Source organism: Pimephales promelas, chromosome 10 (genome assembly GCF_988280905.1).
Source record: "Pimephales promelas chromosome 10, fPimPro1.hap1.1, whole genome shotgun sequence".
NCBI classification, from domain to species: domain Eukaryota; kingdom Metazoa; phylum Chordata; class Actinopteri; order Cypriniformes; family Leuciscidae; genus Pimephales; species Pimephales promelas.
In genome coordinates this window covers 21,284,115-21,304,073 of record NC_142778.1, presented here as the reverse complement: position 1 = coordinate 21,304,073, position 19,959 = coordinate 21,284,115, and the positions used below count along the sequence as shown (strand labels likewise).

The following is a 19,959-nucleotide window of genomic DNA, read 5'->3' as shown; positions in this document are numbered from 1 at the left end:
ACCAATAGCAAAAAATAATATTTGAGACTAAAAGTTTTGAGAGAAAGTATTTTCTCATAGAACATAAAAATATATAAATTACATTTTTTTTTTTTAGAATATATTTTTTTGCTATCAGTGTGAATACATTTTCTCTCTCTAAAAAAAAAGCTTTTCTTTGCTCTCGATGCAAGTCTCGAGTCAGGATTCTGCTTTCACTGTGAAAATTGTGTCATGGGCGGGGCCACGTTCCTATTGGCCAGTCGGGTGAGCATCGTCTTTGTCTTGGGAGTCGAACTGAATCATTATTCCACCATTGTTCAGTTCATATAGATAGATGCCGCCTCTGCAGCTGTTGAGCTAGAGCTTAGATTCTCTGCCCGAGCCCGAACTTGACCTGACCCGGCCCGACGATATTTCCCAGGGTATTTTCCCAGGTATATTTTCAGGGTGGCACTGTACTAAAATGGCCCCACAGTCACCAGATCTCAACCCAATAAGAGCATCTTTGGGATGTGGTGGAACGGGAGCTTCGTGCCCTGGATGTGCATCCCACAAATCTCCATCAACTGCAAGATGCTATCCTATCAATATGGGCCAACATTTCTAAAGAATGCTTTCAGCACCTTGTTGAATCAATGCCACGTAGAATTAAGGCAGTTCTGAAGGCGAAAGGGGGTCAAACACAGTATTAGTATGGTGTTCCTAATAATCCTTTAGGTGAGTGTATATATATATATATATATATATATATATTAGGGGTTTCATCAACTAGTCGACTAGTCGGAAACAAAATGATGACATATATATAGATATATTTTTTGTTAACTATCCCTTTAAATACAAGCGGCAGTACTATATACTATAAGCACTATAAGGCGCACCTTCAATGACCTATTTTAGAACATTTTTCAAACGTTTGACTGGGTTTGCATTATGCATCCACTAGATGTGCTAAAGGGAATGCAGCGAGTGCGCGGCGTCAGAGGTGAGGCGTTTATTTAGTAAGCGTGAGCGCGCTGGGGCGGGCACGTAACTTACATTCGCAGCCTGCTGACAGCAGTGTCTGTTCGTGTGTGTGTTAGAGAGAGCGCTCGTGAGCGGGAGATATTTTATACGAGGTTGAACTGGCCGTGTGACAAAGCGGGCAGAAGATGGACACGAGCGCGAGCAATTGATATAATGCGCTCCGGATTATAAAGCTTGAGAAAAGGCCGGATTGAGAAAATTAAAGGCTTTTAAGTGCGCTTTATAGTGCGGAAAATACGAGTACTCTCGCTTTTAGACCAGCACGCGACGTGTTTAATATAGACGCATATTAGCCTACACCAGATTTTCTCTCAAATGTTTGCTTTCACTTTCTATATGGGGAGGCTGCACTTTCGACATAGCCAATTCTGTTTATGTAAATATTGTGTGTATTTAACAGTATTAGCATAATAAGACTTGAAAGATAACTTAGTCCAGCGCTGTTTGACAGGCTTCTAATGCCTGTGAGCGTCGGGGATAGGCCCTATGCCGCGCGCTCAGGAAAGCGCACGTTAGAACAGCGCGTGAATTAAATGTTTAACCGGCAAGGCGTATGCAAACAATGAACTTTTGTGAATTGCAGTGTCCCGTACCTATTCCTTAACGTGTGATGTGTAGGCTACGTCGCGTTGTACAGTTGAGAGGCGCCAGAACTGATAGAATGCACTGTAACACGATACTACTACGACCATATTTCTTCAAAAGCAGATCGTGGAGACATTTACTATTCGTGATGTCGCACACCGCTAGAATAAACCATTTAACGACTAGTCGACTAGTCGTCGACTGTTATGCAAAACTAGTCGACTAGCAAAAATCAGTAGTTGTGAAACCCCTAATATATATATATATATAAATATGTTTATTCTGATGTGATGTATATATATATATTAGAGGGCTGTGCAAAAATTAATTGCAATTAATCGCATCCAAAATAAAAGTCTGTGTTTACATAATATATTTGTGTGTGCTGTATATAATTATTTTGTATATATAAATACCTATGCATGCATGTATATATTTAAGCATTATTTGCGCTTAAATTCTGTATATATATATAAATACATATTCATATATAAAATATTTATATTTATATAATATAGATTAACACATTTTCTTAAATATATACATGCATGTGTGTGTATTTATATATACAAAATAATTATATACAGCACACACAAATATATTATGTAAACACAGACTTTTATTTTGGATGCGATTAATCGCAATTAATTTTTGCACAGCCCTAATATATATATATAAAAATCTGTTTATTCTGATGTGATGTGTATATATATATATATATATATATATATATATATATATATATATATATATATATCACATCAGAATAAACTGATTTTTTTTGTTATAACACCCAACTCTAAACTGTACAAACTTTAAAGCCAAACTTATGATGCATTTATGCATCATATGCGACAGAGGCAGTCTGTGATGTGCTTTTATTTATAGACATTTCATCAGCCGGCTCAAATATGAAATCACTGTGGCAAAACTGAAAGAATGATAGTCTTCATCACGGTTGCTTACTAGGACTCAACCTCAACTTTCACACTCTGTCAGTCAAGTTCAGATACGATCGGATCGGCAGCAAGACTCGTTCTCTTTTAGATGCAGGGCATGGGAATGTGTGTGTAAGGATGCGTGTAGGAGTATAGACCGTAGCCAGAGTAGATGCCATTTTAAATTTAACAAAATGTTAAATAATTTTTTTTACATTTTTAAAAACGTGGCTTTAGATCAATATATCATACAGCATTGTGCCTTGTTCTTGTTCATAGCTGGCGAAACATTGTAAAAACATGAGTTTGGGCGTGCGGATAAAAAAGTGGGCTTGTTTCGGATCAGTTCAGCGGGTTTTTGTAGCTGAAACACCGGCACTTCAGATCCTTCTCACTCACTCACTCACACCTCTGATACCCCTTTTCCACCAAAAAAGAACTGGTTCGGAACTGGTGCTGGTTCAAAGTTGGTTCGGAGTTGGTTCAACTTGCGAACCCGTTCGGAACCTGTTTGTTTTTCCACTGACTAGAGCGGACAGGGAATGACGTTGTTACGTCACGTGTACGTCGCCATACGTCTTAGCTAGAAACGCTTGCAAGTACAACATTACTTTGGGATTCTCTCTAACTCGTGTACCAAAAGGCTTTAAAAACAATTGAAATATGTAAGTCTATTAATCTTTTCGTTTGATATGTAAACTTTTCTGATTAGTTATGTACCCCTGTCTTTTGTCTATTTTTCTTTCCATTATTTGTATACTCCACTTTTTTTGGAAATAGACTCATTTTACAACTCCCCCAGAGTTAAACAGTTGAGTTTTACCATTTTCTAATCCATTCCATATTATACTATGGAAGTCAATGAGACCAGAAACTGTCTGGTTACTGATATTCTTCTAAATATCAGAAAATATCTGAATGGATTTGAAAATGGTGATACTCAACTGTTTAACTCTGGGGGAGTTGTAACATGAGCCTATTTCCAAAAAAAAAGTGCAGTATCCCTTTAAGCATTGAAGCTGCTAATCTTGTGCCACCCTCGAAACTGCAGTATGGCATATGAGACATGTCGACGTTTTACTGGCTTGTTAAATACTGCCAAACAGCGGCCATACTGCTAGCGCGCGCTTTCTTCTTCGCTGCTCTAGACAGTGGTTGCTTGGGGCAACAGCACAACTTCCTGTGTTGCCACAAGCATCCACTGTTTAATTCGTTCTCCGATTTGCAGCGTCAAGCAAAGCTGGCGTACATAACTAGTTATTGTTAAGAAAATGGTATCAGATCGGCACTCTGTACTCGCCGATACCGATGCCAGAATTTTTATTGGTATCGGCGGCATTCCCAAAACTAGTATCGGAATCAGAACAACTCTAGTATAGGTATATCGATACAGCAGAAAAGGAGCATTGGAACTGTTTCAGATATTTCGATATCGATACATATAGAAATATTGATATTTTTGACAACACTAAAATAGGTATTATTTCAGTGAAAGATTACAAAGACAAACATTAATTTCTTTGAAATAATGTGCACTGATGAAATATGAATAGATTAGAAGTAAATGTTCATGCAAATTGCATTAACAGAGTATATTAAGCAAACTCGGCCCATTTTAATTGCATCTTGAATTTAAAGATCCCTTTAAATATGCAGTCTACTCCGACTAGGGTCTATGAGAGTAAGAATGTGTCCATGTATGTATGTAGTCCTACTTGTTTTAACTGATCCGCGTCTTATGGTGTGAGCTTTCAGTCTAAGCTGCTCTATCCAGGAACTGCATCTGTCTGCAAAGGAACTGTAATCAACTGAGGGGGCTGGACAAACACACACACACACATAAACACAGATAGACACACACACATGTGCACATGCGGTCACAAACCCCACAGACACATACATACAACGACACAACAGAGGGACAAAGAGAAGAGGAAACAAGACAGAAAGAAAGAAAGAAAAAAAGAAAAAGGGGTAAAATGGATGATGCTGGGGTGTGTGCTGCAGCACTTCAAACTGTCAGACACAAAAGGAGCAGAAATGAAAAGAAAAAAAAACACCCTGCTGCCTCCAGATTCAGAACTCAGCAACGAATCAGGTACTGACCTTTGGCTGACGTATGGCTGCCAACCTCTGATAGACCTGTGACACAAAGGAAACAAATGCAATGAAAGCATTGAAAACAGTACTTCCTTCCTGTCAGATTTCTCAGAATTTCAAACTCAACTCTGTTCAACATCATTAACCTTATTACCCGTAGCGGTCTTCAATTTCCATATCGACCACCTTCAAACCCACCACAGATTTCTTGGACATTATACACAGTTTTAACTCCATACAACATGTCAATTTCTCCACCCACACCCGTGGACACAGGACTTAATATTGACACTCACACACACAGACCTGGCCATATCAGATCATCTCGCCATAACATTTCACAACCTCACTTCAAGCAGACATGCACCATATCTTACCGAAATTTAAAGTCCCTTTTTTCTCCCATATCGCAAACACAATTTCCATACCCAGCATCCCTGAAAATACAACCATCCCCGACCTAGTAGCTCACTACAATTGCACACTCACATCCAGCCTCAATACTCTCGCACCAGTGAAAACTGCAACAGTTACATTTTCTCGCTCTGTTCCCTGGTTCACTCCTGAACTGCACAAACTCAAAAAAGAGCGCAGACAACTGGAACGCCTACAAAAGAAAACTGGACTCACTGTACACCTACAAGCTTACAAGGATCACAGCCATCATTATAGATCAGCGCTCACATCAGCCCGCACAGCTTTTTATTATGGGATCATGGGATCATTCACTCTGGATCCTCCAACCCTCGGACTCTGATTGCCACAGTTAATAAATTACTCATTGACAATATCACTCATTTATTCACCATGGACAAATGCAATCATTTCATCGACTTCTTTAAATAGAAAATTGACAGCATTCATCAAGAACTCTCTGTGAAAATTTTTCCCAGCACAGACCCTCAATCTGACTCATCCACTCCATTTCACATCTTTCTCCCCTACCTAGTCATTCATTACAGAAACCGATCTCACTGACCACCTCAACAAAATCCACCTCACCTACCACTGGTCAAGCACTGCCTCCCCTGCCTCAGCCAACTCATCATGGCTATCATCAACTCCTTTCTCACCTATGGAACAGTTCCTTCTTCCCTCAAAGTTGCAGCCATCACACCAATACTTAAAAAACCTTCCGCCCCATCTCTAACCTACCTTTCCTGTCTAAAATTCTGGAAAACATCACATCCTCTCCAATCAGCTCTACCAAACCTTTCAATCTGGATTCCACACTCATCACTCTACTGAGACTACACTACTCAAAGTAACAATTGACCTCCTGCTCGCCTCGGACTCCATTCCATCTCCATTCTCCTCCAACTTGACCTCTCTGCCGCCTTCGACACCATTAACCACTCCATCCTTTTACAACGCCTACAACATCTTGGCTTCTCTGGCTTAGTTTTCTCCTGGTTCACCTTCTTCCTTACCAACATCTCATCTCAATTCATATCCATCAACAACTGTACGTCTCACACCATACCGGTCAATCATGGAGTCCCTCAAGGCTCGGTGCTAGGTCCCCTTCTGTTTATCCCGTACATGTTTCCCTTGGACTTATCATTCATAATCATGGATTAAAATTCCATAGCTACACAGACGGCACACAACTATACCTCAGCACTAGATCCATCACTCCTGCCACAGTATTAACCATCACAACTAGGGATGTCCCGATACCACTTTTTCACTTCCGATACCGATACCGATGCCGCACCTTTGGCTTTTGCCGATACCGATATTAGTCCGATATTTTTTTTTTCGTGGTCCGACGTGCCGTATACGGCCCACAGGGTGGTTTATAGGTTTAACTTTGTGAAAGACAAAACAAAACAAACACAAAAGTAAACATAATACATATCTTTGGAAAGCTGAGAAACTCGTGATTCGAACGACGCAAACCATTTTAAGATACAATCAACACAGCGGGCACAATCTGTCTCTTTGTCAGACCACCAACAGCCAAAACAAACCAACACAAACTGGAAGAAACTCACCAATTAGCCATCTGTTAGTCCACATTCCAACAAAAATGGTTTGGTTTCACTGTAAAGCGTCCATACAATCCAATTTGAAGAAGTTTTTAGTCCAAAACAATTGTATATATGAATAAACATCCATGGAATGTAAATAGTAGCATTTCGCGTTAGCCGACAGCGCTATCACAACTTCGACGCACTAACACTATTGATCCGTCTAACTTCAGTTGAAACGTAAACATTGGAGAAAAAAGAATGTCAAAATGGCCGCTGACCCATGAACTATTGATTGACAGGTCATTTTAGCCAATCGGCGAGTGTTAGGGGTGTCTTCTAAACTCCAACAGCCAACGAGCGTGCCTGGTGAAGATCGGTACCTACCTCTCTTTGAGTGACAGTTTATCTATCCAGTTGCAATAGAGAATGAAATGACGCTATTTTCTGGGTAGCCAATGAATTTCTGAAAAGACTGAAATGCAGCTTTTGTGGGTGGAATCATCCGATTACATTAGAATCCGTGCGCAAAGCGAGAGTGATTCTCTGCGCGCGTGTGCGTAAACACAACATTGAACGCGTTGGTGAGTGAAAGGAGGTAACAGATGTGAAATGACAAAGATAATTAGAAAGACACACTTATTACTCGAAGAAGTGATTGAACAGTGTATTCTCCGTGACCGTGGTGAGTGGGAGGACATTTGTGAGCAAGAGAGCAATCGATGTTTCATCCATTGTGTGGTTAGCAGAGGACAATTTTGGATGGAGACGGCACTCACGTCACGAAAAGTAAGTTTTATTATATTGCCCAACACATTTGACTGTATATACTGAGACATGTGTTTGTTTTAGGTGTACTAAAACAAACACATGCCTCAGTTGAGGTGTCAGCTTTTTCCGTGTGTGTGTTTGTGTGTTCAACATAGCATTACCTGCTATCTAGGTTCTCTGGTGTGCGCTCGTAACGTTACAGCACTATTTATGTGGCCTTTTTGTGAGTTGAAATTGCTAAACACACAAAACATACATGTCTTGTGTGTGTGTTTACATGTGCTAACTTATGTCGTGTTTGTTTATGTCATAGCTCATGATGTGCGTGTGCGCTCGTGACAGGCTGCGCCGCTAAACTGGATATCGCTCATATTTTTTTCTCCCCTCCGATCTCCGATCTAGCGTTCTGGGCCGGTATCGGCGCGATACCGATGCCGTGGATCGGATCGGGATATCCCTAATCACAACCTACCTGGATGAAGTCCTGGATGAACGCCAACTTACTTAAACTCAATTGCAATAAATCGGAAATTATCGTCATTGGTCTCAAATCACTCGTCCCCTCCTCCCAAGACTTTACTCTCTCCGTCGATGGCCATACAGATACCACCTTTCCCCAGATCCGGAATGTTGGTTTCATTTTTGACCCCACACTCACATTTAAGCCCCATATCCGTCATATCACCAAAACTGTCTTTTTCCACCTACGTAATATTGGTCGTCTACGCCCTACCCTCCCCACATCTGCTGCAGAAACTCGCATCCATGCATTCATTACATCAAGACTCGACTACTCAAATAGTCTCCTGTATGGTCTCCCATCCTCTGATATAAAAAACTCCTCACCCACACCCGCTCCAGAGACCACATCACCCCTGTCCTTCAACAGCTTCACTGGCTCCCTGTACAACACCGCATCCATTACAAAGTTCTGCTCATCACTTACAAAGCTCACAATAATTTGTCACCTCCATATCTCACAGACTTCTTACAGCATCAACGCCTCTCCCGACGCCTCCGTCGTGAAAGTAAACAGTTAGGTGTTGGGTGAACGGATGGGTATAAGCATAATGGATCTATGCATTTGCTCTTAAAGTGACAGCTGCCTTATACACCTGATTTGACCTGTCTGCGTCTAATCAATCAAAAGACAAAATTACTTACTGATCTTGACTGTAACTTTTTGTAGATTTAATCAAAATAAAGAAATATTTAATTCATACCATATGTATTTTATTTTTACATTTTATTACTCCATTTCTAACTACATGTTAAATAAATTGCACTACAATCGTGAAATACAATTTCTCATAGCATGAAACATTTTTGGTCATAACGCACACGCCTAGATGGAAGGATGGATTATGGCAAACATTTAGAGAACTATAAAGAACGGGGTATCTAGTGAAGTTTGGATTCACCAGGATTTACCTTTGGGGGAGCTAAGAGGGTTGGAAGACAACATTTCAGCATTGAGCTCCAGGTTGAACTGAAGCTGCTCGTCATTTTCTGCAAAAGACATTCAACAGGAGAGCATGCAGATCAGCTTTTCAGAGAAATGTTTCCTACATGAAGGTACATAGACGACATGCTCACCCTTTTTTAGCGACTTATCACCACATTGTTTGCCATTCTCCAGAGTCACCTCTTTGTCAAAGCTCATTGCCACAGCTGTCACCGCCACCTGCAAATTAAAAAATACTGACAGATGATGCAGGACAGAGGTAAAAGGGTCAGAATGAAACCCAAGAGGATAAACATATCTTGAGGGATCCATCATTACTTTAAGTTTCACAACAGTAGCAAGACTTCAAACAGAAAGTTTAATTATATTTAACAAAAAAAGTCTCACCTGGATGAGCTCATCTTCAGGTATGGCCACAGTGAAGTTCAGGTGACAAAGACAGCAGGGGACGAATGACCGTAGTTTAAAGTACAAACTCTACAGAGCACAAATATATTCCAGTAAGAGCAGTGATATCCAAGCACGCATATATCATTTAACTTGGTTTAGCTGGTCTGTATTAGACCATGACAGAAATAAGATATAGGATATATAGGGGAAAAAACTGTATTCACCTTAAGCAGGTTCTCACAGAGGTCACTGAAAACCTTATTCAGTCCCTGATTGGTCAAGTTGACGTTGTTAAGGCGAAAGACCCTCACAGAGGTAAACATCTGAAAGCACACAAAAATCTGTTTGATTCTACACCAAAGACTGAAACCATCCTCATGTCTACTCACTCTGAAGAAAAAAACTCAAATGTACATTACATCCAATTATAATATGCAAACATTAGAGTGCACATATCTCAAACTAGCTTGAAGCTTCATTCATTAATTGTCTGCAAATATAAGGGAAACGATATGGTCTTGATGGACCCTTTTCACATTTCACAAGCAAAAGTTGTCATAATTGAGTAAACTTCTATAGTGGTGAATGGAAACTACTACAAACACAATTTTTACTTTCCAATTTGTTCCAACAGCAAAAGAAAACAATTATGATAGCGTTTCTATGAATTTCACAATTTTTTAAAAGATAGACCATTAGTTGGTCAAAAGTGAGGAAAAAGTACATTTTTCCATCACTTCCTCGTCGTTGTATTAGAAAGTAGTATTATGAATATACATAAAAAAAAATTCTAATGATTTTCAAGATTTATGATAATAACTGTGAAAATGCACCATCAATGGACTGTGAAAAGGGTCCATTGTAAATAAACAAATATCTCAAAAAATTCCTTGATATCTATGTTGCGGTTTGAAAAGTCAATAAGTTGCACATCAACAAATCGTGACTGTTGTAAAAACACAGCAACATTCAACAATTTTCAGGAAATGGAAATATTCACTATAGGCTTGCTGCGATAGTCGGTGTTGCTGGTGTTCAGCTGCACCCCCACAGCGTCATTTTGATTTTTTTATAGTAGTAAAAAGTTCAGTTAGAGTTCACTCTCGACTGACAAGACAAAGGCGAAAGATTTGCTTTCTAAGCGAAATGTAAAAGTAAGTGCCTATTTACGTGAGTTTGTCATTGTACTGTTTTGTCGTGTTTCTCGTTAAGAATAATAATGAACCCACCATTCAAGCAACTGCCACCTCCGAATTGGCGCTAATTCAAAAGCAAAAGTAAAATGCACACAACATTTATAATGGTGCATGTCACTGGAACGAAGCGATCATGTTCGCGCTCAACTTCCATAGAAATTAATTTTAAATGCTTGCTCTTCTCCGCATCTTTATAAATTATGCCTGTGCGGCAGTGCACATTTGACTTTCGCTTTTAAATTAGAAGTGAGGTACAAAAGTGGGAAACACCCAACACCCCGCCCCCCGGGGTGTCGCACGTCGATTAACCAGTGGGACAATTTCCTCACAGTCACATCTCTAGTTCACTATGGTGAATGATACCTGTATAGCTGAAGTCCAGTTCTGAATCCCAGGCATGATTTCAGTGTTGCAGCTGTAGAATCCTGAACAGAAGACAACGTACAAACACACATCTGAATATACAGTCCAGTAAAAAACATAATAAGAGTCCAACAATGGTCTAGAAGAGATTTGTACCAGCTGGGGTGGGAGAATCAGTCAGAAGTGCATGAATATCTTCCACAGCATCTGTGTCATCAATCTAGAAGTGTATTAAAACATCACACAGATATTTCACTCCACAAAAAAAGTCCAGTATCTCCAAGTTTAAGTTCAACCTCTAGTACAAAGCCAGTTTACCTCCAACACAAAGGCATCCTTCTTCCCGTGGGACAGGTCTATTTCTGACACCTCATCTGAGCTCTCTGAGTGAGAACGAAAGAGACGGGACCTCTGACGGGGCTCAGGAATGGGCGAACCAATGATTTCTTCGACGAACTCCTATGATGGAGGGAAAAAAAGAAAGAAAATATGTTAGCTGTGGTTTCAAAAGAGGAACAGATGGATACAAATAAAATAATATAAAATAAAATTGTATTGAATATTAAATATAAAATAACCTCACAAAGTGCCTTGACGTGTATGTGTACTTACAGGAGGGTTGATTTCATACACTTCTTTATTTTTAGCGATAGTGTCATTGATTTTCTTCTGCATATTGGAGATGTGCTGTTCGTATGTGATGTCACTGGGAGTTTTTCCCAAAACCTGGATTCCTCCAGGACTGGGTAATGCTGTCAGATAGACTCCTGTTGCAGACTGGACGCAACAAACAACAGATATTAACAGGACAACCTGTCACGCACCAAGTAAACGCACTGAGCATTATGGGTAATAGTACACTGACCGCCAGTCCTAGCAGCATGGTCTCTCCCACGCTGATTTGGATGCGCAGACCAAACAAAGCGTTCATGCCCCGTAGCTTCAATTTGTTCATCAGCTGCGTGTGGAGCTCGTACTCCAGGAACGGCAGAAGATTGCTGATGGCCATGGCGTTCCCCTCGCCCTGGGCCTTCTTTTTAGTCCGACACAGCCTACAGTGCGGTGGAGATGCAAAGAATACCCAGATGACCCATCACATTTGACAAAAATTTGCACAGTATACCACCAGAACATACTATGAGAAATATTGGTTATGTTTTAATGCACACTTTTCTCAGCTGCAAGAAGCGTCAAATCCATCGGTGTCGCGTTTTGGGCATTTTGAGCGTTTTTAGCGTCAATCCGAAAGTTGAAAGAAGCTCAACTTTATGGTAATGAGCTGTGTTGCGGTTCAGCGGCAAAACGCCAGCAACCAATCGGAATATAGACGTCCTTCACGCTGGCTGATTCCAAAGAAACATGAATGTAAACTTTCATTCCCACCAAAACATTAGCTCCGAGAAAATGGAAGAGAAGCAAAATCGTTGTTGCTGTGATTCCTACTGGTTTCGTATCATTTATGACATAACATTGTTTGCTTATAGGGACCGCATGAGCGCAACTTTTATTTGAAATATTTACGAACGCTCGTTTGTAAAGCGGGAATTCAATTAATTTGCTCACGGTGACACCGATTTGACAGCAATAATAATAATAATAGCTAACTATTTTTTTTTCCCGACCAAATCGGTTATAAAAATGCTGTCATTAATTAAAAAAGGTTGCTTCAATGTATTGCTTGTCTTTTTCTGTTTATTACATTTCATGTTGTGACGCTTCTATTCTCCCTGCAACGTCAGAGAGTTCAAAGCGTCCAAAGCGTCAACAAGCTTCCCCATACCTTTTTGACAAGCGTCCTTGACAGGGAGGCCAGAGCTTTGACGCTCAAGTCGGCGGCGGTGTGAACGTACAGTTAGGTGTCTTGAACCGGGAATAGAACCACCAACCTTCTGGTTTGTAGACAACCTACATGAACCACTGCCGCCCCAATGGTCATTTATGATATTTTATTTAACAACAACTGCAGCTTGTTCCGCACGTCATAACGCCATTTCTACATCATTGCATATGCACAGTCCTTTCCAGTTTCTGTTTTCAATCCGATTGAGTGTTTGCATGTTCTCTCGATCGGATAAGAAAAGGAATTAACAACCCCTTTCAAACCGATCAAAATGTTATTCAGATCGAGCTCAATCGGTTCGATTAAGGTGTTTAAAGAAAGGCTTTTCAGTCCGACTGAGCCATCAATCCGATTACTCTGGATTATTTGGTGCATGTAAACGTAGCCACTGTCACAGTAGTTTGCACAATTTGGCCAAAAATGTAGTGATAACATCATTATGATCTACTCTATACGATACTTAAAAAAAAAAATTATTAAATAAAATATTAAACAATGTTAATAATGTAATATTTCACTGTAAAATAAATTTACTGTAAATCAGCTATTCGTGAGCTTAGAATTATAAGGTTCTATCTCTGTTTAGGGTAGTTCTGAGATATTGAGCATCAAAGTTTTTACATCCCAGCTGGCAAAACTGGTATGTAGTATAATCTTCTATTATAGCTTTATCTATTAATCTTTTTTTTTACAAAAATAACACCACACAGGCATTAATAAACACCTAATGGATCAGATTATGTCAAAAACTCAATTTAGACCAAAAGTGGAGATAGAACCTTATAATTCTAAGCTCACGTATTTAGGAAAATAATAATAATGACTTAAAGCCTTAAAAGACTTATAAGATTTGTTTTCTTGACAACAGTTGCAACTCATTGTAAGTTTGAGAAAACGGTCAGCACGTTGCATTCCCAAATGCATATAATAAGCGACATAAACTCAGAGCCTAAGTTTGTGTGGAGGGTCATTTACTGCAAACAGAGCTGCTCATGCATCACTGAAACACACAGTATATATATTTGTTTGATTAAATAGCAGTCCATTGTGCAGCCCTACACACTGCTATTTATTATTAATTGCTTCAGATACTACTTGCACTATACTGTGCAGCATGCAGTAAAAAATATTCCGATTAGACAGGATGTTATTTGCAGTTTCTACCTGGCCTGAATCAGACAGCCCTTCCCGGTGATGTTAGCCTCAGTAGGCAGGTCGATCGTGGTGAAGAGGACATCAGGAACTTTGTAACGGCGACAGCAGCAGCAATAGGTGAGCTGAGCAGGAAATGGTATATTCAACTCATCGTACGGTATGTGACAGAACTCACAGCCAGGGGGCGCCACCTCCTCAAATCTTACAGAAATAAATATTCCAATTAGTACATAAACGACAACACAACTGCACACGCAGACCCAACCAGCCATAAACAGAATAAAACTATATTTACATAAGTGTAAAAATTTGCAAAGATTATTTTTGAACATAAAACACATACATATTCAGAGACAGCCAAGTTTTACCCCTTTTGTTATGAAGTCCTTAAAGGGATAGTTCACTTTGAAGTAAATTTTTGATATGTTTTAGCTTAACTCAAGGGCATCCAAGATGTAGGTGTCTTTATAATTTTGATATTTTTAGGTCAAACCGTTGTTGTCTATCAGTCATATAATGCAAGTATATGGGGTCCAGCTCAAAAAGCATGCACAGAGAAGTCCAAATTAAACCTGATTTAATGATTCGTAAATGTAAGTAAACATTGATGGCCTAAGACACGAAACGAGCGGTTTGTGTGAGAAAACGAACAGTATTTATATTGTTTTTACCGTCTTCCATTGCGATTTCCTGTATATCTAAATATGATTAGAAGAGAGATATCACTTCCGGCACTAGCGTAGACCAAAGCGACCACGCCCTCATATCACTTGGATGTGGCTGTGGTTACACGAGGTAAAAACAATATAAATACAGTCCATTTTCTCACACAAACCACTCGTTTTATGTCTTAGGCCATCAATGTTTACTTACATTTACAAGTAATTAAATAATGTTTAATTTGGACTTCTCTGTGCATGCTCTTTGAGGTGGACCCCCTATACCTCCATTATATGACTGACAGACAAGAACAGTTTGACTAAAAATATCAAAATTGAAAATACTGTGGAAACAAAGACACCTACATCTTGGATGCCCTTGAGGTAAGATAAAACACATCAAAAATTAATTTCAAAGTGAACTATCCCTTTAACACTTAATTTGGTTAGTAGCTGTAAAAACTGTCCCCAGCAAACATACACAGACACACACCAATTTAATTAGTACTGTTTAGTATTGAGATTAAAGGAAACGTTCACCCAAAATTAAATTTAAGTCATGGTTTACTTCATGTTGTTCCAAACCGGTTTGACTTCTAAACTCAGAATGAAATCAAAACTGACAATGGAAAAAATGGAGTTACACCCTTTACAGCACCCATTTTGCTCAATATTGAAATCACTAAATGATCAAAGTCTTATTTCATGATATGGGTCATTTGAAATATCAGTGAACTTTCACAATTATCAATACTTCAGTAAAAACTAATACTAGATTAATTAGTGTAAGTAAAAGTCTTCAAAACAGTTACAGACGACAAGTAAACAGTCAGAAATACAATAAGGACAAAGAAACTTAATTACAAACAAAAATACAAATTAAACAATAGTGCTTAAAGGTGCTATATGTATTTTTTGGTGACCTCTATCGGTGATGTTTCAGATTGCAACCAATTTTTACAAGAGCGCTCGTGCTCTTGCGCGTGCTCGAACACAAGAGCGAGCACTCATGGTACACGCCGGCCACACTGAGAATTTCAACACACCGGAGAAAGTATCACACAACATGCTGGAAACTCCTGTGAACTCCTACTGCAACGTTACAATAATAGGCTACCTTTATCAGCTTGCCATTGAACTAATGCTCCATGTTCCTACCATGATAATGTTACATTTGTGGTGCTATCTAGCATAAAGCATTTCACTTACTATTCGTGTATCTTTCACATTCAGTAATGTCAACATAGGTGAATGAACTAACGTTAGAACAATTTCAGTGCAATAGTAAGATGGTAGGAAGTAAGATTACTGTACTGAACGTGTCAGGAAATGTGTGTAAACAATATGATAGTGGGATGAGTGGCTTTAGACAGTAGATCTAAGTTAGTACATAAAATAAAAGTTACATCCTAAAGCACCTACTTTTTGTTATCCTGGAACAGTCTTTTGTGTTTATTTTATGTCTCATGTAAGTTGTAGTTTACCTTGCTATTTTATTACAGTTTACCATTATTTATTTCAGCATATCTGAAAACTTGTAATTTATCACAATAAAAATAGCAGAGGCCTCTATAATTCAAACGCTCTGCAAATGTTGATCCATGTTCACGTTTGGCCTGACGAGCTTCAGCGGATAAAGTTTTGTTTTTTATATTTATTTGAAGTTTGTGTTGGAGTGTGTGTTGTGCTGGAGGCAGGAGTTTTTTGGTGTTATCAGACTCATGTCGTTCTCTGCTATTTAATTGCTTATTGGATGTTGAGATGTGGCCATTGCACTCAAAAGTGAAGGCAGATGAACACCAGCAAGCAGGAGTGTGTTTAAGCAGACTAAATACTTTCATAAGTCCTACACAGAGAAGTCTGTCAGTGTTTATGGGAACAGTTATGGCAATTTCATTTAACTTTTGAGATCAAAATTTTTTTTTAATGAAACAAGAATAAAATGATGCGCTGATGAATTGTTCACAATAAGATCTATAACATTCATTTAGAAAATAGATTTTTCTTTAACAGAAAAATAGAAACCATTTTTGCAGTTGGATACAACATGAGGGGGAGAGTTAATGATAACCTTTATTTATTTTTGGGTGAACTATTCCTAGCCCCTTATATGATGTTAAATGATGGACAAAATCAGCACAAGCACATAAACAGTGAGCAAGTGAAAAAGCTTGCATGTAAAATGTAAACCTGTTGATAAAAAAAGCTTTAAGCATGCACAATTCAACATGTTGCGTGGAGAAAAAACAAAACAAAAGTGCAAGTCATGACAGGTCTCACACATGCAGAACTGACCACCGGTGTTTCACTGATGAAGCAGCTGAGTTTAGCTTCGTGCCTAATCTCTCTGGCCAGTCTTTGACTAATCCATCTTCTGTCTCCGAGTTAATCTTGAAATCCAACTCTTCATTCAGTCGACTTGACCTTGCCCCTACTTACATTAATCTCTTACCTCTGCTCCATTTCCTCAGCCACTAAAAAAGTTCAGTCACCCCAGTTCTTAAGAAACCCAAACCTTGACTCCTCAGTTCTATCTAATTATCATCCTATTTCATATCTGCCATTTATTGCCAAATTACTGGAACAAACTTTCCAAACTCTGGAAAGATCTTACTTAAGTGTTGTACATCATTAGACCCTGTTAATTCTCTATTTTTTTGTAGATACTCACAATAAAAATGAAGTGTTCTGCTTTTTATCAAATGAAGAAAAATAAACATGATGCAAATTTTTCCTTCTCTTTGTCAGTGAAGTTCATTCTGAAATGTGTCCGAAAAAGAACTGCAACTAAATACATACTTGTCACATAGGCATGAAAGATTTTTTTGTTATGAAGCTGAAATTATCTTCTTTTAAATGAAGTAATTTATAAAAAAAAAAAAAACACTCAGTTTATGTAATCTGTATGAAAAGAGAGATGTCTTTTTCCTTTCAGGTAATTATAGCGTATGGCGTTATTCCAAACACTGGTGATTTGCGCATGCTTGTTTGTGTAGACTAGATCTGTGTTTTGTGATTTAGGCCACATCCATAGACTAAGAGTAGACTAAGAGTTATCTGTTTCTATTCGTTTTGAATTGTTGTTCGATGTTGTTTAAACGTAGATATTTCAAGCTTTCTATATATTTCTGAGTTTCGGTTCATTTATGAGATGAGCTCCAGTTCACGAGCAATGCAAGTTATATCGTGCCGCGCGTCCATGTCCTGATTATATTGTCTGCTATAGCCTATATTTGCTTCTTATTTATTAAATCCAGGTAACTGGATTGATTAAAATTGATTAAGATAGAATTCATACAAAACGAAATTCAATTTAAAGAAAGGCTTTATACAAAACAAAACTTAATGTGGTCAAAATTAGGTCTCCCGATATATTGCGCATCTTATGCTCCTGCATGCGGTTCACTTTTCATAATCAACATAGATTAAATTGAAAAATAACATATTTAAACATAAATATTAAACTAAATACATTTATTTAATGGCTACTACAACACATAGGCCTACAATAACCTACAGAGAAATGTAATGTCGGAGTGGAACATAACAGGGGTGCGTTTTTTGAATTTGAAAAATATGAAATGTCTTAATCCGACAACAGACCACCACCATAGCATACGAAAGAACGCAGGACTAAATAAATCATTTAAAAAAAAAAATACGGGCTTCCGTAGTATGCTGCTGCTACAATTGCCGCTGCTCCAAAAAAATCGTACAGCAATAAGACATACAAACTTAACTTCCTTCTTTCGGAGAGGGCCAACAAGAACAGCACAACAACGCTTGTGATCAGTTCTGCGTATGCAAGACTTGTTAGGACTCGCGGTTTTGTTATTTCTCCTCACACTGTGTTGATTTGTGTGCACAATTTTGCTCGAGTTTAGGATTTGCAATTTCTTTTTACATGAGAGCTTTGTCACTGTGCTCACCATAATTCACTTGCAAGCTGTGTTTATGCATTTGCGCTTTGTCCATCATTTAATGCCATACCCTTAGCAGGGGGCCAAAGGGGTGTGTGTGTGTGTATATGTGCTTGTGTGTCATTAACCTACCCCAAAGAGGCAGTACTACCCATATCCCCATCGACCCTCTCTGACCCTGTAGAAAAGACAAGCGGTTGCCGTGACAACCTGTGATCGGTCTCCAGCGGGCCATCCTGCATGAAACGGGAGCTGAGGATCGCAGCGGTGCCTGAAGCTGATAGAATACACACCTCCTCACTGCAAACACATAAAAAGCACATAATCAGAGCATTTCATTAGAGAACAAGATGAAGCTGTTTTTGAGTGTGTTTTTACATGCTTTTGGTTAAGACCCAAATCAGTTTAAAGTCAACCTGTAATCATTAATTTTATCCTATAAAATGAAAATATTGAAAATAACCCAAATGAAATATTTAAAAAAAAATCCTGTGAAAATAATTTCTTCATGCCTTAAAATAGCTTGAAAATAACTATACACCCTTGCTTCATTTAGTATACGTGGTCCCAGCCTCCACCCCGCATCACACCAGCTCGGATTCCCTGATCCAGTCGTTCAACTTTACTGTAGTAAACGCTACACAATGGCAAGAGAAATACTGGTTTAATTCACTCATCTATGTTTAAAACAGAAACGAATTTAGAAGAAGTGAAAGAGTGAATTATACAAGGTCGTCTAAATTAAGACCTTCGTTCATCTTCGGGACACAAATAAAGATATTTTTGATTGAATCTGAGAGCTAGATCAGTCCTAAATAGACTGCCTAAGGGACTGGCTCTTGACGGCCCATAAAGTCATTAAAGAAAAGGTTTAAATATTCCATGTGAAAAAAACATAAATAACGACTTTATTCCACTATTCCATTACTTCCTTATGGGCGCATGCACGAGAACTGAGACGAGGACGTTCTCATTCGTCTACTTCTTGTTACCGGCTGCTCACCGCTTAGGAGTTTTACCGCCCCCTACCGTATAAAATGATGATCCATATATAAGGCGCTCCGGATTATAAGGAACACTGTCGTTTTTTGAGAAGATTAAAGGCTTTTAAGTGCACCTTATAGTGCGGAAAATACGCAAATTGAAAAGCGTATGTACAGCGCGCATCTTCCTCTGCTTGTAAACAGAAAGTTTTGCGCTTCCAGCTATATCAGCACATCATCTTATACGGTAGGTGGCGGTAAAACTCCTAAGCGGAGCAGCCGGTAACAAAAAGTAGTCGAAGGAGAACGTCCTCGTCTCAGTTCTCGCGCATGCGCCAATAAGGAAGTAATGGAATAGTGGAATAAAGTTGTTATTTATGTTTTTTTCGCACAAAAAGTAATTGAGCCGCTGTAGGCACAAGGAATATTTAAACCTTTTCTTTAATGACTTTATGGGCCGTCAAGTGCCAGTCCCTTAGGCAGTCTATGTAGGACTGATCCAGCTCTCAGATTCAATCAAAAATATCTTTATTTGTGTTCCGAAGATGAACGAAGGTCTTACGGGGTTGGTACAGCATGGGGGTGAGTAATTAATGACTTAATTTTCATTTTT

The 19,959-nt window shown here is 38.9% G+C and overlaps 1 protein-coding gene across 19 annotated transcripts in view; it reads right to left on the bottom strand.

Moving 5' to 3' along the window:
- c2cd5 (C2 calcium dependent domain containing 5) overlaps nt 1-19,959 on the bottom strand; it is a 60,258-nt gene that overhangs the window by 4,628 nt on the left and 35,671 nt on the right. For 9 of the 19 annotated variants that reach the window (XM_089135462.1, XM_089135461.1, XM_089135464.1 and 6 more), the window contains 13 exons: nt 18,496-18,663; nt 13,794-13,985; nt 11,655-11,841; nt 11,402-11,566; nt 11,108-11,248; nt 10,946-11,009; nt 10,790-10,851; nt 9,455-9,553; nt 9,228-9,317; nt 8,972-9,059; nt 8,807-8,884; nt 4,638-4,673; nt 4,247-4,348 (listed from right to left, as the gene is read on the bottom strand). In XM_089135462.1, coding sequence (XP_088991588.1) covers nt 4,247-4,348; nt 4,638-4,673; nt 8,807-8,884; nt 8,972-9,059; nt 9,228-9,317; nt 9,455-9,553; nt 10,790-10,851; nt 10,946-11,009; nt 11,108-11,248; nt 11,402-11,566; nt 11,655-11,841; nt 13,794-13,985; nt 18,496-18,663 — 1,472 coding nt within the window. The remainder of the gene's footprint in view (nt 1-4,246; nt 4,349-4,637; nt 4,674-8,806; nt 8,885-8,971; nt 9,060-9,227; nt 9,318-9,454; nt 9,554-10,789; nt 10,852-10,945; nt 11,010-11,107; nt 11,249-11,401; nt 11,567-11,654; nt 11,842-13,793; nt 13,986-18,495; nt 18,664-19,959) is intronic. The other 10 variants (XM_089135472.1, XM_089135463.1, XM_039654459.2 and 7 more) reach the window with 4 other exon arrangements.